Source organism: Oryctolagus cuniculus, chromosome 1 (assembly GCF_051225735.1).
Source record: "Oryctolagus cuniculus isolate XC-2025 breed Fujian yellow rabbit chromosome 1, ASM5122573v1, whole genome shotgun sequence".
Taxonomy (NCBI): Eukaryota; Metazoa; Chordata; class Mammalia; order Lagomorpha; family Leporidae; genus Oryctolagus; species Oryctolagus cuniculus.
Window position 1 is genome coordinate 180,322,080 of NC_142867.1, and position 17,921 is coordinate 180,340,000.

General features: G+C 36.7%; 1 protein-coding gene across 11 annotated transcripts in view; it reads left to right on the forward strand.

Annotated features, from left to right (window-relative positions):
* The window catches only part of CNTLN (centlein), a 388,354-nt gene that overhangs the window by 196,579 nt on the left and 173,854 nt on the right, over positions 1–17,921 (forward strand). For all 11 annotated transcript variants that reach the window (XM_008254476.5, XM_070052688.2, XM_070052657.2 and 8 more), the window contains 2 exons: positions 2,922–3,043; positions 4,364–4,483. In XM_008254476.5, coding sequence (XP_008252698.5) covers positions 2,922–3,043; positions 4,364–4,483 — 242 coding nt within the window. The remainder of the gene's footprint in view (positions 1–2,921; positions 3,044–4,363; positions 4,484–17,921) is intronic.

The following is a 17,921-nucleotide window of genomic DNA, read 5'->3' on the forward strand; positions in this document are numbered from 1 at the left end:
TGTGTCTTAAAAGATATAAATGGTCTGAATATTGAAAATGGAGAAACTGAAACACACTGAAGTAGCTATGTCAAAGTCAAATTTAGCAACTTAGATCAACAAGCTTTGAACTGTTGTCAGCATTTAGCGTCCTGTATATGAAGCATATCTGATTCTGCAGTTGTACTGGACAAAATCTAAAATAGTATCCTAATTTGTTTACTTTTATTTCATAACCAAAACTGTGCTAAATATTTTTGGAAAAAAATTATTTATCTGAAAGTCAGAGTTACAGAGAGAAAGAGACAGAGAGGAGGGAGAGAGAGAGAGTGAGAATAAGTGAGCTGGGCAGGCTGAAGCCAGAAGCTAGGAGCTTCATCTGGGACTCCTATAAGGGTGGCAGGGGCCCAAACATTTAAACCATCTCCACTGCCTTTTCCAGGCCATTAACAGGGAACTGGATTGTAAGGGAAGCAGTGGGACTTGAACCAACACCCTTATGGGATGCCAGCATCACAGGTGCCACTTTGCCCTCTATGCCACAACACTGGCCCCTAAATCATGCCACTTTTAAAGCAAGTTTGCAATAACTATAATTTATATATCATCTAACATTTTACGGAATAAAATTTATTCTGAATATCTCTGTCAGATGACATCATTCTACATTTTATCAAGTACCTGCATCTCCAAATGGCACATAGACTGCTTCTTGCTATATAGAAGATTGGTAGGGCTTGTAAGCACCTGTGGGCAACTCTAGCAAGCAGAGCAGAGTGTGTGCCGCGGGGCACCGAAGACAGGCGCGTATCAACACCAAAAATAAAAAGAAAGGGGGATCTGTGGGGAGCAACTCGGACTAGACTGTTACTGGAATTAAGACTTATTCTATGCATCTGCTCTCCCACAATATGGCGCTGAGAAGGGAGTAACAACTTCTACGCAGCTGCCTCTCGCCAGCTTGAGTGATGACCTGCAGGAGCTGATCCTGCTCCTGATTGCAGGAGAGCAGCGTACTCGGTGTGTGGGTAGCAGAGTTGGGATTGGTGGAAGAGGACTATAAAGGAGGAGAGAGACAACATGCACCAGGAACATCTAAGGGGAACACCTGAGCAGCCCCCGAGAGAGCCGGCCGGCGGTGTGCCGCTCCCCCGCGGAAGTGGGGAAAGTGGCAGGGGGAACCGCCCTTCCACGGAGGTGGAAGGGTCGGTAGCCAACCCGGGAAGAACCAGCAGCAAACCCGGGGAGGGCCGAGCAGGCAAAAGAACAGCGCAGGGTCCTGTGTCGTTCCTCCGTGAAGAGGGGGAGCCACACAAATATTTCCTTAAAATTACTTAATAAATGTGTCCTGGGCTGGCACCATGGTGCAGTAGGTTAATCCTGTGCCTGTGGCACCAGCATCCCCTATGGGCACCAGTTCTAGTTCCGGATGCTCCTCTTCCAATCCAGCTCTCTGCTATGGCCTGGGAAAGCAGTAGAAGATGGCCCAAGTGCTTGGGCCCCTGCACCCACAAGGGAGACTGGGAAGAAGCACCTGGCTCCTGGCTTCGGATTGGCACAGCTCTGGCCATTGTGGCCATTGCGTAGTGAACCAATGGAAGGATGACCTTTCTGTCTGTCTCTCCCTCTCACTATCTGTAACTCTGTCTCTCAAATAAATAAATAAAATCTTTTAAAAAAGTGTCCTACTATAATATATTTAAACTAGAATGACAAAATAACCATTCCTCCGAGACACATAGAAATGTAGTAAAATAATCAAACTCTATGAGCTATCATTTTGTTGTCTAGTTGAGAGGTAAGAGGTCAAACATTGAATTTGGCTCCTGTCAGAGCATCACGGTTAGTGTCTGGGAAGAAGAGAGGTAAAGAAGCTACCTTTTGCTTTGTGCTTCTGTAGGGGAGACACAGTGCCAGGGCCTCTGCCTTTGTTAATTATTCAATTTAATCACTATAATTTAAACCTATGTTTTCTTTTCCATATTTTATGGGAAGAGAAATTGAATTTAAATAATGTGCTTAAGATTATGCAGCTAACAGGAGAAACCTTTAAGAACAGAATTCAGATCTTTTTCATGCCTACTTATGTGACTATAGTTTTAGAGTTCTTGGTCCTCAACCAGAAAATATACAAATTCATTCAAATAGACATATGAATAGAGGAACACGAATATTTGAAATTCTTATGTGAAAAAAAATCTCAAGACATTATATGTTTTACTTGAGAAACATGGTTTTTAAGTAATATGAATATATTTTTTGAGTAACAAGAATTGGAACTTTGCAAGTTTGTTTCATGCTTATACCTAATAAAAATTTATCACATATATTATAAGTAGGTTACTGTAATTGTTTAAAGTAGAATTTGAGAACAACAAAGTAGTGGCTATTTTGTGATTTCTTCAACATTAGTAAGCTTTGCTCTCCCAGTTTTTCATGGTGGAACCTGAAAAGGTTAAACTGTGCTACTTCCAACATAGGTTCTATCTTATATCCTTCCTCCTCTGTGACCTTTGCACTTTATTACACATTAATCCTAAATGCATAGGCTAAGGAATGATATTTTTACTTTAAAAAAAATCATGTTTTGTGTGTGGAAAATTTTTGTGTTGAAATAGAGAAAAATATTTAAAATATTTTAAGTAGGCTTGTGAAAAATTACATGCATGTTAAGACCAAAAAAAGAAATGAAACTAATTACATAGTAAAATTGTGAATTACATAAGCAATTTAAAAAAAAAGTACAGTGAGAGGGTTGAATTTATTAAGCGAACCTATTCTGTGAGTTGAAGTATTCTCTTTGTTCTTCTGCTTAAATATTAAAAAATCATTCATGTTTATATGCTATCTTCTTTTAAATTTCATATTTAGATGTTTAACTTTCTGTTTGAAACATTATATCATACTTTCTTCAAACTTACTTGCTATTTTGTGTTCTACAGAGCCAAGAAAATGATGAGCTAAGAGATGCCCATGAAAAACGCAAGGAAAGGCTACAGATGTTACAGACCAACTACAGAGCAGTAAAAGAGCAATTAAAACAGTGGGAGGAAGGCAGTGGCATGTGAGTTACCTAGCTCATAAAGACATTTCTCTAAATATTAAATGGAATGGAGTAGCATATATAGGTATTTTAATGGCTTTTGTTTGGTTTTAAAGAAATTATTTAGTAGTCAAATCTTTGTTCTGAATATTTAAATGAAGAATATGACAAATGAAACAGAGAAATATACTAGCCATAGCTGTAGATTTTCCTATCATTTTCAACAATCCTTAGCAATAGGTGATTATGAATTATTGAGTAGGTTTTGAATATCAATAGAATTGCTGAAGTTTATAATTTAAAGCAAAGTAGTTAATATCCATATGATTTATAAACTGCTTTTAAATAAATAAGATACTGTTAAAATATTTTTAACTCTAAAGGTACTTAAATTTTAATGGAAGATAGAAATATGAAATTTACACATATAGCTAACTATCATAAAACTGTTTCAACCTAGTATGCAGTTTGAAGATCTTTACTATCCATCAGTTTGTTTTCCAGCTTATCTGAATGAATTGGCGGTCTCAGTTCAATTGCTCTGAACAGGTGTTCAGATCTTGGTTAGTCGTAAGTGGCTCCCCTGTTAACAGTATCAACAAAGGGCAAAGGACTGAATGAGTACAGAAAATCTACTATCCTCTCATCTTTTGAGATGGATCCTTTAGGGCAGTGTTGATGATACACATTGGTCTGTTCTGTAGAGAAATACTGTTTCTAAATTGGCCAGCACAGCACTTTTAAAAAATAAAAATGTACAGAAAATGAAAATATAAGGGGCGTATAGCATCACTTATGCATAATTGTCACATCTAATTTTTTCTTTTGATGAATGGAAAGTATGTAATATTGCTTGTCAGTAAAGTGGTGATGAAGCAATTTGTCCTAGATTTAGCCAGTAACCACTACAGGAGTGCAATCTACTTTCTGACAGATTCACTGCTAATAGTTTGTTTTCAGATCAGGTGTCTATACTATAGTCAGATTGCTTAGCAAAAAATTCTAGATGAGTTGATTTGCCTATAGTCCTTTTTGGAGACTACTACAATTCTAGAGTGTATGTTTTATTACTACTATACAAGAATGAGGGAGAGAAATAGACCTAGGAATATTATGTGTCTGCCTAAAGTTTGTTCTCCATAGTAGCAGTTTAGTGTTAGGAAATTATGATACAGGATTTTAATTTCTACATGCTTTGGTTTTAGGAAATTTAATTAATAGTGAACTTGGATTAAAATTTTGGTCATTAGGTGTTTTTAAGTTTTAAGGAATGTGCAAATTACTTTTTGTTGCATGTATATAAACATGTTAATGAGAAAAGAAACTTCATTTTAAAAATAGGGATGAAATCAGAAAAATGAAGAGAGCAGATCCCCAACAACTTCGACAAGAAGATTCTGATGCTGTATGGAATGAACTGGCATATTTCAAAAGGGAGAACCAAGAACTAATGATTCAAAAGTGAGTTTTTTTTTTTTTTTTCAACAACATAGACTTAGATGAACATTTGGGAAGAAATTTTTGTGGCTTCACACTCATTAAAGAAATACCCTATAACATTAGAAAATGAAATAATCTTTTACTTTTCCAATAAAAACCATGAAAAAAGACTACCTTTAAAAATGTGTGTGTGTGTGTGTGTGTGTGTGTTTTATGCAATAACAAGTTGCACATTTGCTAGCTCTAACAGAAACTGTATAATATGATCTAGGGATTGTGTTAATTAACGTGGCTCTCATCTGTTGGAGGTGTCGCTCTTCATTAGCCTGTATTTTAGACACTGCCGTGCTTCATTTTTGGAATGAGGTGGAGAGGGGATAACCTAGCCAGCCATCCTTGTTTGATCTCCTAGATACATACGCAATGCAGAATGCCTGAGCTCTCTTGGTTCCCTGCCCTGTCCTGCTAATCCCAGCTGAGCTCATTATGGTGTAGCCTTGCTGCTACTCTTGGAGCCAGAGCTGTCCAAGCTAATTACTGGTAGCAGCAGAACTGCCTGTTAAGGGTCTGGTGTGGATCTGCTAACATGGTCCTTGGTAGTGACCTGCAAAAGACACAGGGGAATTGCTTTCTTTCTTGCTGTGCACTGACTGTCCTTTGGGCTTAATGCTGATCCCTTCACATAGGTCTTTTAGCTGCCCTAAGTATAAAACTTGATGAAGGATACTCATATTTTAGAAAACATACAGTTTGCTTGCTTGATCTTATAATTCACAAGCTATTATATTCAGCCTGGCAAAAAGAAAGAACACTTTTTTTTTTTGAGACAAAGAGGAGTTATACCAATATAATTAGCCTCTTCTGCTACTTAACTATTTGTTCATTTAGAGTTAATTTTTGATAGACTATACACTTTAAAAAAACCCCGAATATCTTTAGATTGATTGAATTTGGCATCATGTAGCATGATATAATTAAATTGACTGGATTTTCTTTAGCTAGAAATCACAAGCTTCTTTTATATATAAAATTATGACATGTAATTTTTATTATTATATTTTCCATGTAATGTTAAATTTCTGAAGAAATGACCATATTATATTTAAACATATATGGACACTTACCTGTGAAAGTACAGAATATTCTAATAGTGCCAAATATTTGAAACTGATAATAAAATCTGTTATCTTGAAAATTATTTTATAGAGTACATAGATTTGTCTTAGAAATATTTACTGGTAATTTTACTAGCTTACATAAATGTAGTTCAGAAGCCATATGTTCACCTATATATGAAGTGTATTAGTATATTCAAAGAATTGTATTCCATCTATCATCACAATCAATTTTAAAACATTTTCGTCACCTCACTCTCTTAAACCCATGTAACTTAACTATCACCACCCCAGTCATCCCATCTACCATTTCCAGCCCTAAGCAACTATGATTCTGCTTACTGTGTTTTATCAATTTGCTTATTTTGACCACTTTATATAAATGGGATCATACAGTATGTGTTCCTTGTGACTAGATGCTTTCAGTTAGCATCATGTTTCTAAGACTCATCCATATTGTAGCATCTATCAACACTTGCTCTGATAATCTTTTATGACCTTCTGTCTCCACAAAAGGAAAGTTACTTTTGTAGAAAATGTAGTGGGTGAGATATCTAATGTAAGTAGCTGAGAAATCTAATTTATATCAAGAGAATTCAGGCACATATGAGCTATAAGTAATGTACATTCTTTAATGAAAGAAAAAGTAATGAGGTTTTTTAAAAGAAAGTTTCGGGCCGGCACCGTGGCTCAATAGGCTAATCTTCCACCTTGTGGCGCTGGCACACCAGGTTCTAGTCCCAGTCAGGGCGCCGGATTCTGTCCCGGTTGCCCCCCTTCCAGGCCAGGTCTCTGCTATGGCCCGGGAGTGCAGTGGAGGATGGCCCAAGTCCTTGGGCCCTGCACCCGCATGGGAGACCAGGAGAAGCACCTGGCTCATGGCTTCGGATCAGTGCGGTGCGCCGGCCGCAGCGCACCAGCCGTGTCCGCCATTGTAGGGTGAACCAACGGCAAAAGGAAGACCTTTCTCTCTGTCTCTCTCTCTCACTGTCAACTCTGCCTGTCAAAAAAAAAAAAAAAAAAAAAAAAGTTTCAGAACTCAGAATTCTGATCTCTCAGCAGTATTTGTATATTACAAATAGGTCTTCAAATTAAATGCTGAGTCACTGTTAAAGTATGGAACATTTTCCCCTGACATTGGTTTAAATTAATTAATGTGATAGCTGTTTGTAAAATAGTTATTTTTTGGATCACCTCTAGCTTACTAAAATGTAATGAAATTTGATTTCAAACAGAATGCTGAAGAATTGAGTAAAGCTTAAATTATATAGTAAAAGTTTCTTGGAGGGTTATTTTGAGAAACATTTATTCAATAAACAAATGTGTCTGAGTTACTGCTGTGTGACAGGCGCCCTGCTTGCTGAATTTTTAAATGAGAACATCAGACAAAACTTCTGCTCTCCAGTAGCTTACATGGAGGCACATTCAGTGTTAAATGTTCTTAATAAATGTGATCTTAAGAATGAAACTAATGTCAGAAAGTATCATAATATAAACCATGACTTAAAAAAGTCAGTCATTGAAGGTGGTTAATAAGGATAGAAATTTTTAATTTTGTTTTTGTAAATTTATATATAGCACATAGCCTTTTTAGTGTGTACTTTTACAAGTTATAACATATATATATATATATATACACACATATATATATTTGAGTAGGTACCACCATAGCTCAAAATAGTTATATCATCTCAAATAATTTCCTTGTTCTGCTCCCATGTAGTTAAATACTCTCTCCACCCCTCAACACCTAATAACCACTTACTTGTTCTCCTGTCTAGGACTTTGCCTTTTACTGAATGTTGTATGCACAAAGTCACACAGCCTATAACTTTTTGAGGCTGGCTTCTTTCACTCAGCTTAATGGTTTTCAAATTCATTCAAGTTGGTTCATCCAGTTTCTTCCTTTTCTTGCTAAATATCATTCAATTGTATGGCTGTTAACTGTTAATCTAACTGATGAAGGAACAAGTCTTTTCTGATTTTTTTTGTTGCAATTATGAATGGAGTTTCTATATACAGGTTTTTATTTGAGCATATTTTTATTCATTCTTTATGTTAAATACCTAGGAGTTCTATTACTGGGTCATATGATCAGCATGTGTATGATGGAATAAAAAACTGAGAATTGTTTTCCAGAGTAGCTATACTATTTGCATTTCCACATATTCTGGAGAGTCCAGTTGCTCTGTATCTTTGTCAGGACTGGGTGTTACCGATCTTTTAAAAACCACTCCAAAAGTAGTGTGTTGGTATCCACTTGGGATTTTCATTTGCATTTCTCAAATAGCTAATGGCATTGATCGTCTTTTTTAACATTTATTTTTTATTTGTTTGAAAGGCAAAATGACAGAGACAGAGAGAGAAACCTTCCATCTGCAGGCTAATTCCCCAGTGGCCTAAGTCAGGAACCAAGAATTGCATCCAGGTCTCCCATATGGGAGAGATAATAACAGTCCCCTCAAATTGTTTCCTGTTGTTAAGATTTTGAATTCTTTATCCGTGCTGAATAGAAGTCCTTAGTGAAATATGTGGTTTAAAAATAGTTTCTGCCATCCTGTAGATTACCTTCTTGGTCTCTTGATTTTTAAAAACATGTTAGTTTATTTTTATCTACCTGAAAGCATGACACAGAGAGATGAGAGATCTTCTACCTGCTGTTGATCTCTCTAAATGCCCACAACATCCAGGGTTGGCTGGATCAGGCCAAACCCAGGAGCCCAGAACTCCATCTGTGTCTCCTATGTGTTATACTTCAGCAATTGTCTGCTGCCTCCCAGGAAGCATTAACAGGAAATCAGATCAGAAGCAGAACAGCTGGAACTTGACTTGCACTATGATATGGGAAGACTGTCCCAAGCAGAAGCTTAAGCCACTAATCCACTTTACCATAAATGCCTGTCCATTAACATTTTTTTTTTGGCATTCTTTTTCTTTAGTTTTGATGCAATCATACTATCAGTTTTAACCTCTTTTACGCATCATGGCTTGATGTCATATCTAGACTTTTTTCATCACAAGCATCTTATCTCATGTTTTCAAATTATAAAATGTTTCAACATTTTATATTTAGCTATATGATCTATTTTGAGCTATTTTTTTGTATGAGGTGTGAGTTTAAGGTAAAGTACGTTTTTTAAAAATATATGTTGTATCAATATCATTTTTTTAACTTTTTTTTAATGAATATAAATTTCCAAAGTACAGCTTATGGATTACAATGGCTTCCCCCCCATAACTTCCCTCCCACCCGCAACACTCCCCTTTCCTGCTCCCTCTCCCCTTCCATTGACATCAAGATTCATTTTCAATTCTCTTTATATACAGAAGATCAGTTTAGCATATATTAAGTAAAGATTTCAACAGTTTGCTCCCACATAGAAACACAAAGTGAAAAATACTGTTTGAGTACTAGTTACAGCATTAAATCACAATGTACAGCACATTAAGGACAGAGATCCTACATGAGGAGTAAGTGCACAGTGACTCCTGTTGTTGACTTAACAAATTGACACTCTTGTTTATGGCATCAGTAATCACCCTAGGCTCTTGTCATGAGCTGCCAAGGCTATGGAAGCCTTTTGAGTTCACCGACTCTGATCATATTTAGACAAGGTCGTAGTCAAAGTGGAAGTTCTCTCCTCCCTTCAGAGAAAGGTACCTTACCTCCTTCTTGAATGACCTGTTCTTTCCACTGGGATCTCACTCGCGGAGATCTTTCATTTAGGTTTTGGTTTGGTTTTTTTTTTTTTTTTTCCCCAGAGTGTCTTGGCTTTTCATGCCTAAAATACTCTCATGGGCTCTTCAGCCATATCCAAATGCCTTAAGGGCTGATTTTGAGGCCAGAGTGCTGTTTAGGACATCTGCCATTCTATGGGTCTGCTGTGTATCTCGCTTCCCATGTTGGATCGTTCTCTCCCTTTTTGATTCTATCAGCTAGTATTTGCAGACACTATTCTTGTTTATGTGCTTCCTTTGACTCTTAGTCCTATCATTATGATCAATTGTGAACAGTAATTGATCACTTGGACTAGTGAGATGGTATTGGTACATGCCACCTTGATGGGCTTGAATTGGAATCCCCTGGTATGTTTCTAACTGTACCGTTTGGGGCAAGTCAGCTTGAGCATATCCCAAATTGTACATCTCTTCCCTCTCTTATTCTCACTCTTATATTTAACAGCGATCACTTTTAAGTTGTTTCAAAACTTAAAAATAACTGTGTATTGATTACAGAATTCAACCAAAAGTATTAAGTAGAACAAACAAAAAACACTAAGAGGGATAACGTATTAAGTTGTTCATCAACAGTCAGGGCAAGGGCTGATCAAGTCACCGTTTCTCATACTGTTCATTTCACTTTAACAGGTTTCCTTTTTGGTGCTCTGTTAGTGGTCACCGATCAGGGAGAACATATGATATTTGTCCCTTTGGGACTGGCTTATTTCACTCAGCATAATGTTTTCCAGATTTCTAACAGGGATCACTTTCCAGTTAAAATTTAAACACCTAAGAATAATTGTGTGTTAATTACAGAGTTCAACCAATAGTACTAGAAAAAAAATACTAAATTGGATAAAGTATTAAATTGTACATCAACCGTCAGGACAAGAGCTGATCAAGTCACTATTTCTCATAGTGTCCATTTCACTTCAACAGGTTTCCCCTTTGGTGCCGAGTTAGTTGTTGCCGATCAGGGAGACCATATGATATTTGTCCCTTTGGGACTAGCTTAATTCACTCAGCATAATGTTTTCCAGATTCCACCATCTTGTTGCAAATGACCGAGTTTCATTGTTTTTGACTGCTGTATAGTATTCTATAGAGTACATGTCCCATAATTTCTTTATCCAGTCTACTGTTGATGGGCATTTGGGGTGATTCCAGGTCTTAGGTATTGTGAATTGAGCTGCAATAAACATTAAGGTGCAGACAGCTTTTTTGTTTGCCAATTTAAATTCTTTTGGGTAAATTCCAAGGAGTGGTATGGCTGGGTTGTATGGTAGGGTTATATTCAGGTTTCTGAGGAATCTCCAGACTGACTTCCATAGTGTCTTAACCAGTTTGCATTCCCACCATCAGTGGGTTAGTGTCCCTTTTTCCTCACATCCTCTCCAGCATCTACTGTTGGTAGATTTCTGCATGTGAGCCATTCTAACCGGGGTGAGGTGAAACCTCATTGTGGTTTTGATTTGCATTTCCCTGATTGCTAGTGATCTTGAACATTGTTTCATGTGCCTGTTGGCCATTTGGATTTCCTCTTTTGAAAAATGTCTATTGAGGTCCTTGGCCCATCTCTTAAGTGGGTGTTTGTTTTGATGTTGTGGAGTTTTGTGATTTCTTTGTAGATTCTAGTTTTCAACCCTTTATCTGTTGCATAGTTTGCAAATATTTTTCCCATTCTGTCGGTTGCCTCTTCACTTTCCTGACTGTTTCTTTTGAAGTACGAAACTTCTCAATTTGATACAATCCCAAATGTTAATTTTGGCTTTGACTGCCTGTGCTTCTGGGGTGTTTTCCAAGAAGTCTTTGCCAGTACCTATATCTTACAGGGTTTCTCCAGTGCTCTCTAATAATTTGATGGTGTCAGGTCATAGATTTAAGTCTTTAATCCATGTTGAGTGAATTTTTGTGTAAGGTGAAAGGTAGGGGTCTTGCTTCATGCTTCTGCACGTGGAAATCCAGTGTTCCCAGCACCATTTATTGAATAGACTGCCCTTACTCCAGGGATTGGTTTTGGATCCTTGATCAAATATAAGTTGGCTATAGATGTTTGGATTGATTTCTGGTGTTTCAATTCTGTTCCATTGGTCTTTCCATCTGTTTCTGTACCAGTACCATGCTGTTTTGATTACAACTGCCCTGTAGTATGTCCTGAAATCTGGTATTGTGATGCCTCCAGCTTTGTTTTTGTTGTACAAGATTGCTTTAGCTATTGGAGGTCTCCTGTGTCTCCATATGAATTTCAGCATCATTTTTTCCAGATCTGAGAAGAAGGTCTTCGGTATCTTGATTGGTATTGCATTGAATGTATAAATTGCTTTTGGGAGAATGGACATTTTGATGATATTGATTCTTCCAATCCATGAGCATGGAAGATTTTTCCATTTCTTGGTATCCTCTTCTATTTCTTTCTTTAAGGTTTTGTAATTTTCATCATAGAGATCTTTAACGTCCTTGGTTAAGTTTATTCCAAGGTATTTGATTGTTTTTGTAGCTATTGTGAATGGGATTGATCTTAGAAGTTCTTCCTCAGCCATGGCGTTGCCTGTGTATACAAAGGCTGTTGATTTTTGTGCATTGATTTTATACCCTGCTACTTTGCCAAACTCTTCTATGAGTTCCAATAGTCTCTTAGTAGAGTTCTTTGGGTCCCCTAAATAAAGAATCATGTCATCTGCAAAGAGGGATAGTTTGAGTTCTTCCTTCCCAATTTGTATCCCTTTAATATCTTTTTCTTGCCTAATAGCTCTGGCTAGAACTTCCAGAACTATATTGAATAGCAGTGGTGAGAGTGGGCATCCCTGTCGGGTACCAGATCTCAAATATATGTTATATCAATATCATTTTTGAAAAGGCTATGCTTTCTTCAATAAATTATCTTTGTAACTGTCCAATTAATTATATTTCTATGAATCTATGTTGGGACCCTTTTATTTCATCAATTTACATTCCTAAGCGTTCATGAAGCTCACACTGTCTTGATTAGTGTAGTTTTCTAATAAGTATTACATTTAACTTATGAGAGTAGACAACTTTACTGTTCTCTTCAAAATTGTTCTGGCTTTTCTGCTTCCTTTGCCTTTCCAAATAAGTTTTAGCTCTAAGAATATGCTTAAAACACACACACACACACACACACACAGAAATCATGAAAGAATTTCAGTTGGAATGCTGCTAAATCTATAGATCAGTGTGGCAAAATGTTAACTATGTTGAATCTACTGTCATATTTTGATTTTACCTTTTTACTAGTGTTTTGAATTTTCATCTTACAGATTATGTTTGTTGAATATGTTTTTTAGATTTGTTCCAAAGTATTTGATTATTGGAACTGTTTTTTAGTAATATTTTAATTTTCATTTGGGTTTCTAATTGTACATTGTTAATATCTAGCAATGTTATATTTTCACGTGCCAGCATTTTATCTTGCAATGTTAGACCTAAGTCTATTGTGTTATTATTTATTTTCTGTTTTTTTTTCCTGTCCCTCCACCTTTTTTTTCTTTCCTATAGATTACTTCAACATTTTCAGAATTTTTACTTCATTTACAATTTTTTAGCATGCTGGGTCTTCAAAAACTTTGTGGAAAATGGAATTAAAAGGTGTTTTTTTTGTAAATAAAATTAGAAATACATGCATATGAGGAATCTTCAAAAAAGTGCATGAACATATATATTGTGAAAAAATCTATGCATGGATTTCAAATTTTTTTGCACCAAAATAAAATTGTGTTTTAATTCCATGTTCTGTAAGTGTTTTGAAGTACTTTCTTTATTTCCTTGAATAGTGTTATTGGTGTTTGCTGTAGAGATTACATTATACTTATATAATGTATTAACATTCACTAGTAACAACATTTTACACCTTAAAGTGGAATGTAGAAACCTCACTTCCATTTGTATCTCTTTACACTTCCCTCTTTTTACTATAATTTCTTAAGTACTTTTCTAATTACAATGAGTATTTCCTCACATGAAATTTTTATTTTGTCTCAATTGTCAAACATAATTTTTAAATACAAAATTTGGATAGCCTAAGATATTTACCCATAAATAAATATTTTTAATTTTTTACTGTTTTTTCTTCGTTTCTAACCATTTTTTTGTTTAATGTTTTCTTTCAGTATGAAGAACTTGATTTCAATATTTTGGCATCAAACTCTGGTTCCTTTGTCTAAAATATCTTAATCTTGAATGCTGAAGGATATTTTCACTAGATATAGAATTCTAGGTTAGTAGTTCTTTTCTTCATCAGTTGAAAAATACACTACTTCCTTCTGTTCTCCATGGATTCTGATGAAAATTGCATTGCTTGAATAATTTCTTCTACAGATAATGTTTCATTCTTGCTACTCGTTTTCAATCATTCTTCCTTTTTCTTTTTAGAAGTTTGATTATAACATCTTGGTATAGATTTCATTGAGCTTGTCTTATTTGGGATCCTCTTTTCTTCTTGAAACTCTAGGTTTGTACCTTTTTCCAAATTATGGAAATTTGGTCTTTAATTATTTAAGTATTTTTGAGTCCACATTCCTTCTCTTTATTTTTTCAGGACTCTAAATGAGAGTAATATTAAATCTTTCATTTTGAACCACAGATGCTTGAGGCTCTGGTCATTTTATTTTTTAGCCTATTGTAACTCTTTTAGTCAGATTGAGTACTTTCTATTTTTGTGTCCTCAGGTTTACATGTTATTTCTCCTCTCATAGTCATCTCTGCAATTAAGCCCATGCAATAAGTTTTTATTTTGGTTCTTGTAATTTTTAGTGTTTTTTGTTTGTTTGTTTTTTGACAAGCAGAGTTAGACAGTGAGAGAGACAGACAGAGAGAAAGGTCTTCCTTTTCCATTGGTTCACCCCCTAAATGGCCGTTGCGTCCGGTGCGCTGCGGCGATCCAAAGCCAGGAGCCAGGTGCTTCTTCCTGGTCTCCCTCCACTGCCTTCCCAGGCCACAGCAGAGAGCTGGATTGGAAGAGGAGCAGCCGGGACAGAACCAGTGCCCCAACCGGGTGCTGGCGCTGCAGGCGGAGGATTAGCCAATTGAGCCGTGGCGCTGGCATATAATTTTTAGTTTTAAAATTTCCATTTGATTCTTCTTTCTACAGCCTGTTTATTTGCTGAGAGTTGCTATTGTATTTGTTTTAGGAGTGTTCATAAATGTTCCTTGGGATATTTTCATCATAGTTGCTTTAAAATTCTTGTGAATTAATTCTGACATATTCAATATCTTCTGTGGATGGTATCTATTGATTATAATTTCTCTTCAATTTGAGAACCTCTTTATTCTTGGTACAATGAGTAATTAAAAAAATCTCCAGGACATTTGGAGTGTTATATTTTGAGATGTTGGATCTTATTTCAATATTTTGTTTTAATAGGCCTCTGATGATATCATGCCTGAGGGAGAGGGTCAGCTCATTACTGCTAGGAAAAGGTAGTCCAACCTCCTAATTTGATCTTTGCTGATTTTTGCATTTAAGGGGGTAGGAAAGGTTACTGCTTGGTGAAGGTTGAAGATGGGCTTCTTATTCAGCTTTTACTGACAGAAGGAGTATGGCTATATTTTATTTTTGTTATATTTCCCTCCAATGGTATATGGCTAAGTGGAATAAGCATGGTCAACAAAATTTTTGCTTGCTCACCTCTTTTTTTGGTCCCTTGGCTACAGACAGCAGGTTTTCATGGGATTTCTTCTTATTTTGTTTTTCCTTTCTATGTGTTTATTGGTACTTCTCAGTGATCAATATCTCAAGTACCTAGTTTGAGACATTTAGGAAATATAAAGAAAGTTTAGAGAATTTACCACTGTTTTATTTCTGTAGTGTTGTTCCTCTACGTGAGTTCCCTATCTTGTTCTCCCTGCCTTTTAGACTCTTCTGTTTTTTACACGTATTATCTTGAGGCTTTGTATATTTGACCATATGAAGCAGTATTGGCACATAGGTTTATTCCTTTCTATTGGGAACCAGGAGTTTTAGCTATTTCTACTATGGTGCAGGCAGCCTTATTTTTGTGTCATATATTAACATGCAGTTTAATACTAAATCTTAATTATAAATGTAGTAAAACTTACCCCTATTTCCACAGTAATTATCTTTTAAATGTAAGGCTAGAATCCACAAAAGAAGATATACTCCTCTTCCCCTCTTCCTCCTATTATTTTTTAAAAGATTTATTTATTTTGAAAGTCATAGTTACACAGAGTGAGGGAGTGACACAGAAAGAGAGATCGTCCAATCTTTGCTTTACTCCCCAGATGGCCGCGACAGTGAGGTCTGGGGCAGGCAGAATTCAGAAGCCAGGAGCTTCGCTGGGGTCTCCCACATGAGTTGTAGAGGACCAAACACTTGGGGATCTTTTGCTGCTTTTCCCCAGCCATTAGAAGGGAACTGCATTGTAAGTGGAGCAGCCAGGACACAAACTGGTGCCCTTATAGGATGCTGGTGTCCCAGGCAGTGGCTTTATCCATTAGGCCACAATGCCAGCCCCTCCTCTTACTACTACTTCTAAAACAAATTTAAACAATACTTCCAAATCCAGTCTTAACAGTTAAAGTAACTTGGAGGCTGGCATTATAGCATTGTGGATAAAGCCACTGCACTGCCTCTGATGTGGGCATCCCATATGGGCATTGGTTTGAGTTCTAGCTGCTCCACTTCTGATACAGCTCCCTGCTAATGTGCCTGGGAAAGCAGCAGAAGTTGATCCAAGTTTTGGGCCGCTGCCACCCACCTGGGGGACCTGGAAGAAGCTCCTGGCTCCTGGCTCCTGGCTTCAGACCGGCTCAGCTCCAGCCATTGTGGCCATCTGGGAAGTGAACCAGCAGATGGAAGATCGATCGATCTCTTTCTCTCTCTCTATGTTTCTTCCTCTCTCTCTCTTTCTCTCTCATTCTGCCTTTCAAATAAATATATCAATCTTAATAAAAGGTTAAAGTAACTCTTTGAGACTCTAACAAAACACTACAGTTTATAAATATGATAAAAATGATGCTACCACTGACTTTTACAGTGTTTCTTACCATTGAGTATAGTCACAAGTATTTAGTTACTGCTGTCATAAGGAGTCTGAAGACTTGAAAAATTTGAATGGTATATAGTTCTATTATATTTCATTTCGATTTATAAAATATATATAGTTACTATATCATAATTATATTTTGACAAAAAGATCATAAAGTTATCTAAGAAATGAAGAATTGGCTGGTCATTCAACATTTATCTAACAAACATGTTCCTTCAGTCAATACTTAAATTACACAATTCAGGGTCAAGTACTAAACTTCAGTGGTTACTGACGATTAATAAAACTCTGAAGAGGTTTAGTCTAGGGACACCTCCCATGTACTAGTGAGGTAAAATTTCTGTTTGGATGTTAGGCAGAACAAAAGCCAAACCAGCTTTCAGAAATGCCAATGGGCTTACTTTCCTCTCTTGCTCAGTTGAGAATGTTGCCTTATTAATGCTAATTTAGACTTAAGAACTTCAAAGTCCAATATGTTAAGATTCTCCCAAATGAAAGCATTAATATCAACACATTTGTGAATATTCTTTCTGAAGAGTGACATAACACTATAAAAAGTGGGTTCAGGTATAGCAGGAAGTTAAGTTTTTCTAGTCTAGTAAATTACACATTACACATTGTTAACCACAGCTGCATGTCCTTGCCAGGAATCCTAGATGTATCAACATTTTTGCATGTTTTCTGTGTCCTTGGCTAAATACACCAGGAACTTGCAATGGTCTGGTAATTTTGGTCTTTTTCTACTAATCTGTAGCCTATATAAATTACTGCAGCTGGGCACTCTGCCTAGCACTGGTAAACAAAGGGAAATAATAAGCCACCCTTTTACAATGGCCTCACAGTTTATCAAAGAAGATAAGCAAAAGTATGCTGTAACAAAATGCCATAGACTAATAGGCTTAAACAACACCCAATTGGTTCTCACAATTCTGGAGTTTGGGCAGTCCAGAATCAGGCATGGGTGGATGATGTTCCTGGTGAGGACCCTGTTCCTAACTTCAGGTGGCCATTTTCTTGGCTGTACCATCATATGTTAGAGAAAGATTTCTCTCACTTCTTTAAACATCACAAGAACCACATCTAACTCTAATTACCTCCCAAAGGCTCCACATCAAATATTGTCACATTAGGATTTCAAGATTCAATTTACAAATTTTGGAGGAACACAGTACATAGCAATGAATGATGTAGACTCTGATTTGCTAATGATACTTAAATCAAGGGCAGAAAAATCTAGGTACACCTTTCAATAACCAGGAGTTAGGGCAGGCATTCAGCCTAGCAGTTTAAACGCAGGTTAAGGTGCCTGAGTCCCATATCAGAGCACAAGGGTTGGATTCCTGGCTCCTGACTCTAGCTTCCTGCTAATGCAGATCCTGGGAGGTAGTGGGATCGCTCAAGTGGTTGGGTTCCTGACACACATGTAGGAGATCAAGACTGAGTTTCAGGCTCCTGATTCAACAGAGTCCAATTTAAGACACTGGAGACATATCAGAGGTGAACCAGCAAGTGAGAGCTCTTTCCTTCCTTTCTCCCTCCCTTCCTTCCTTCCTTCCTTAAACCCCAAGTAAATAAATAAATAACTTAAGAGTTAACCAA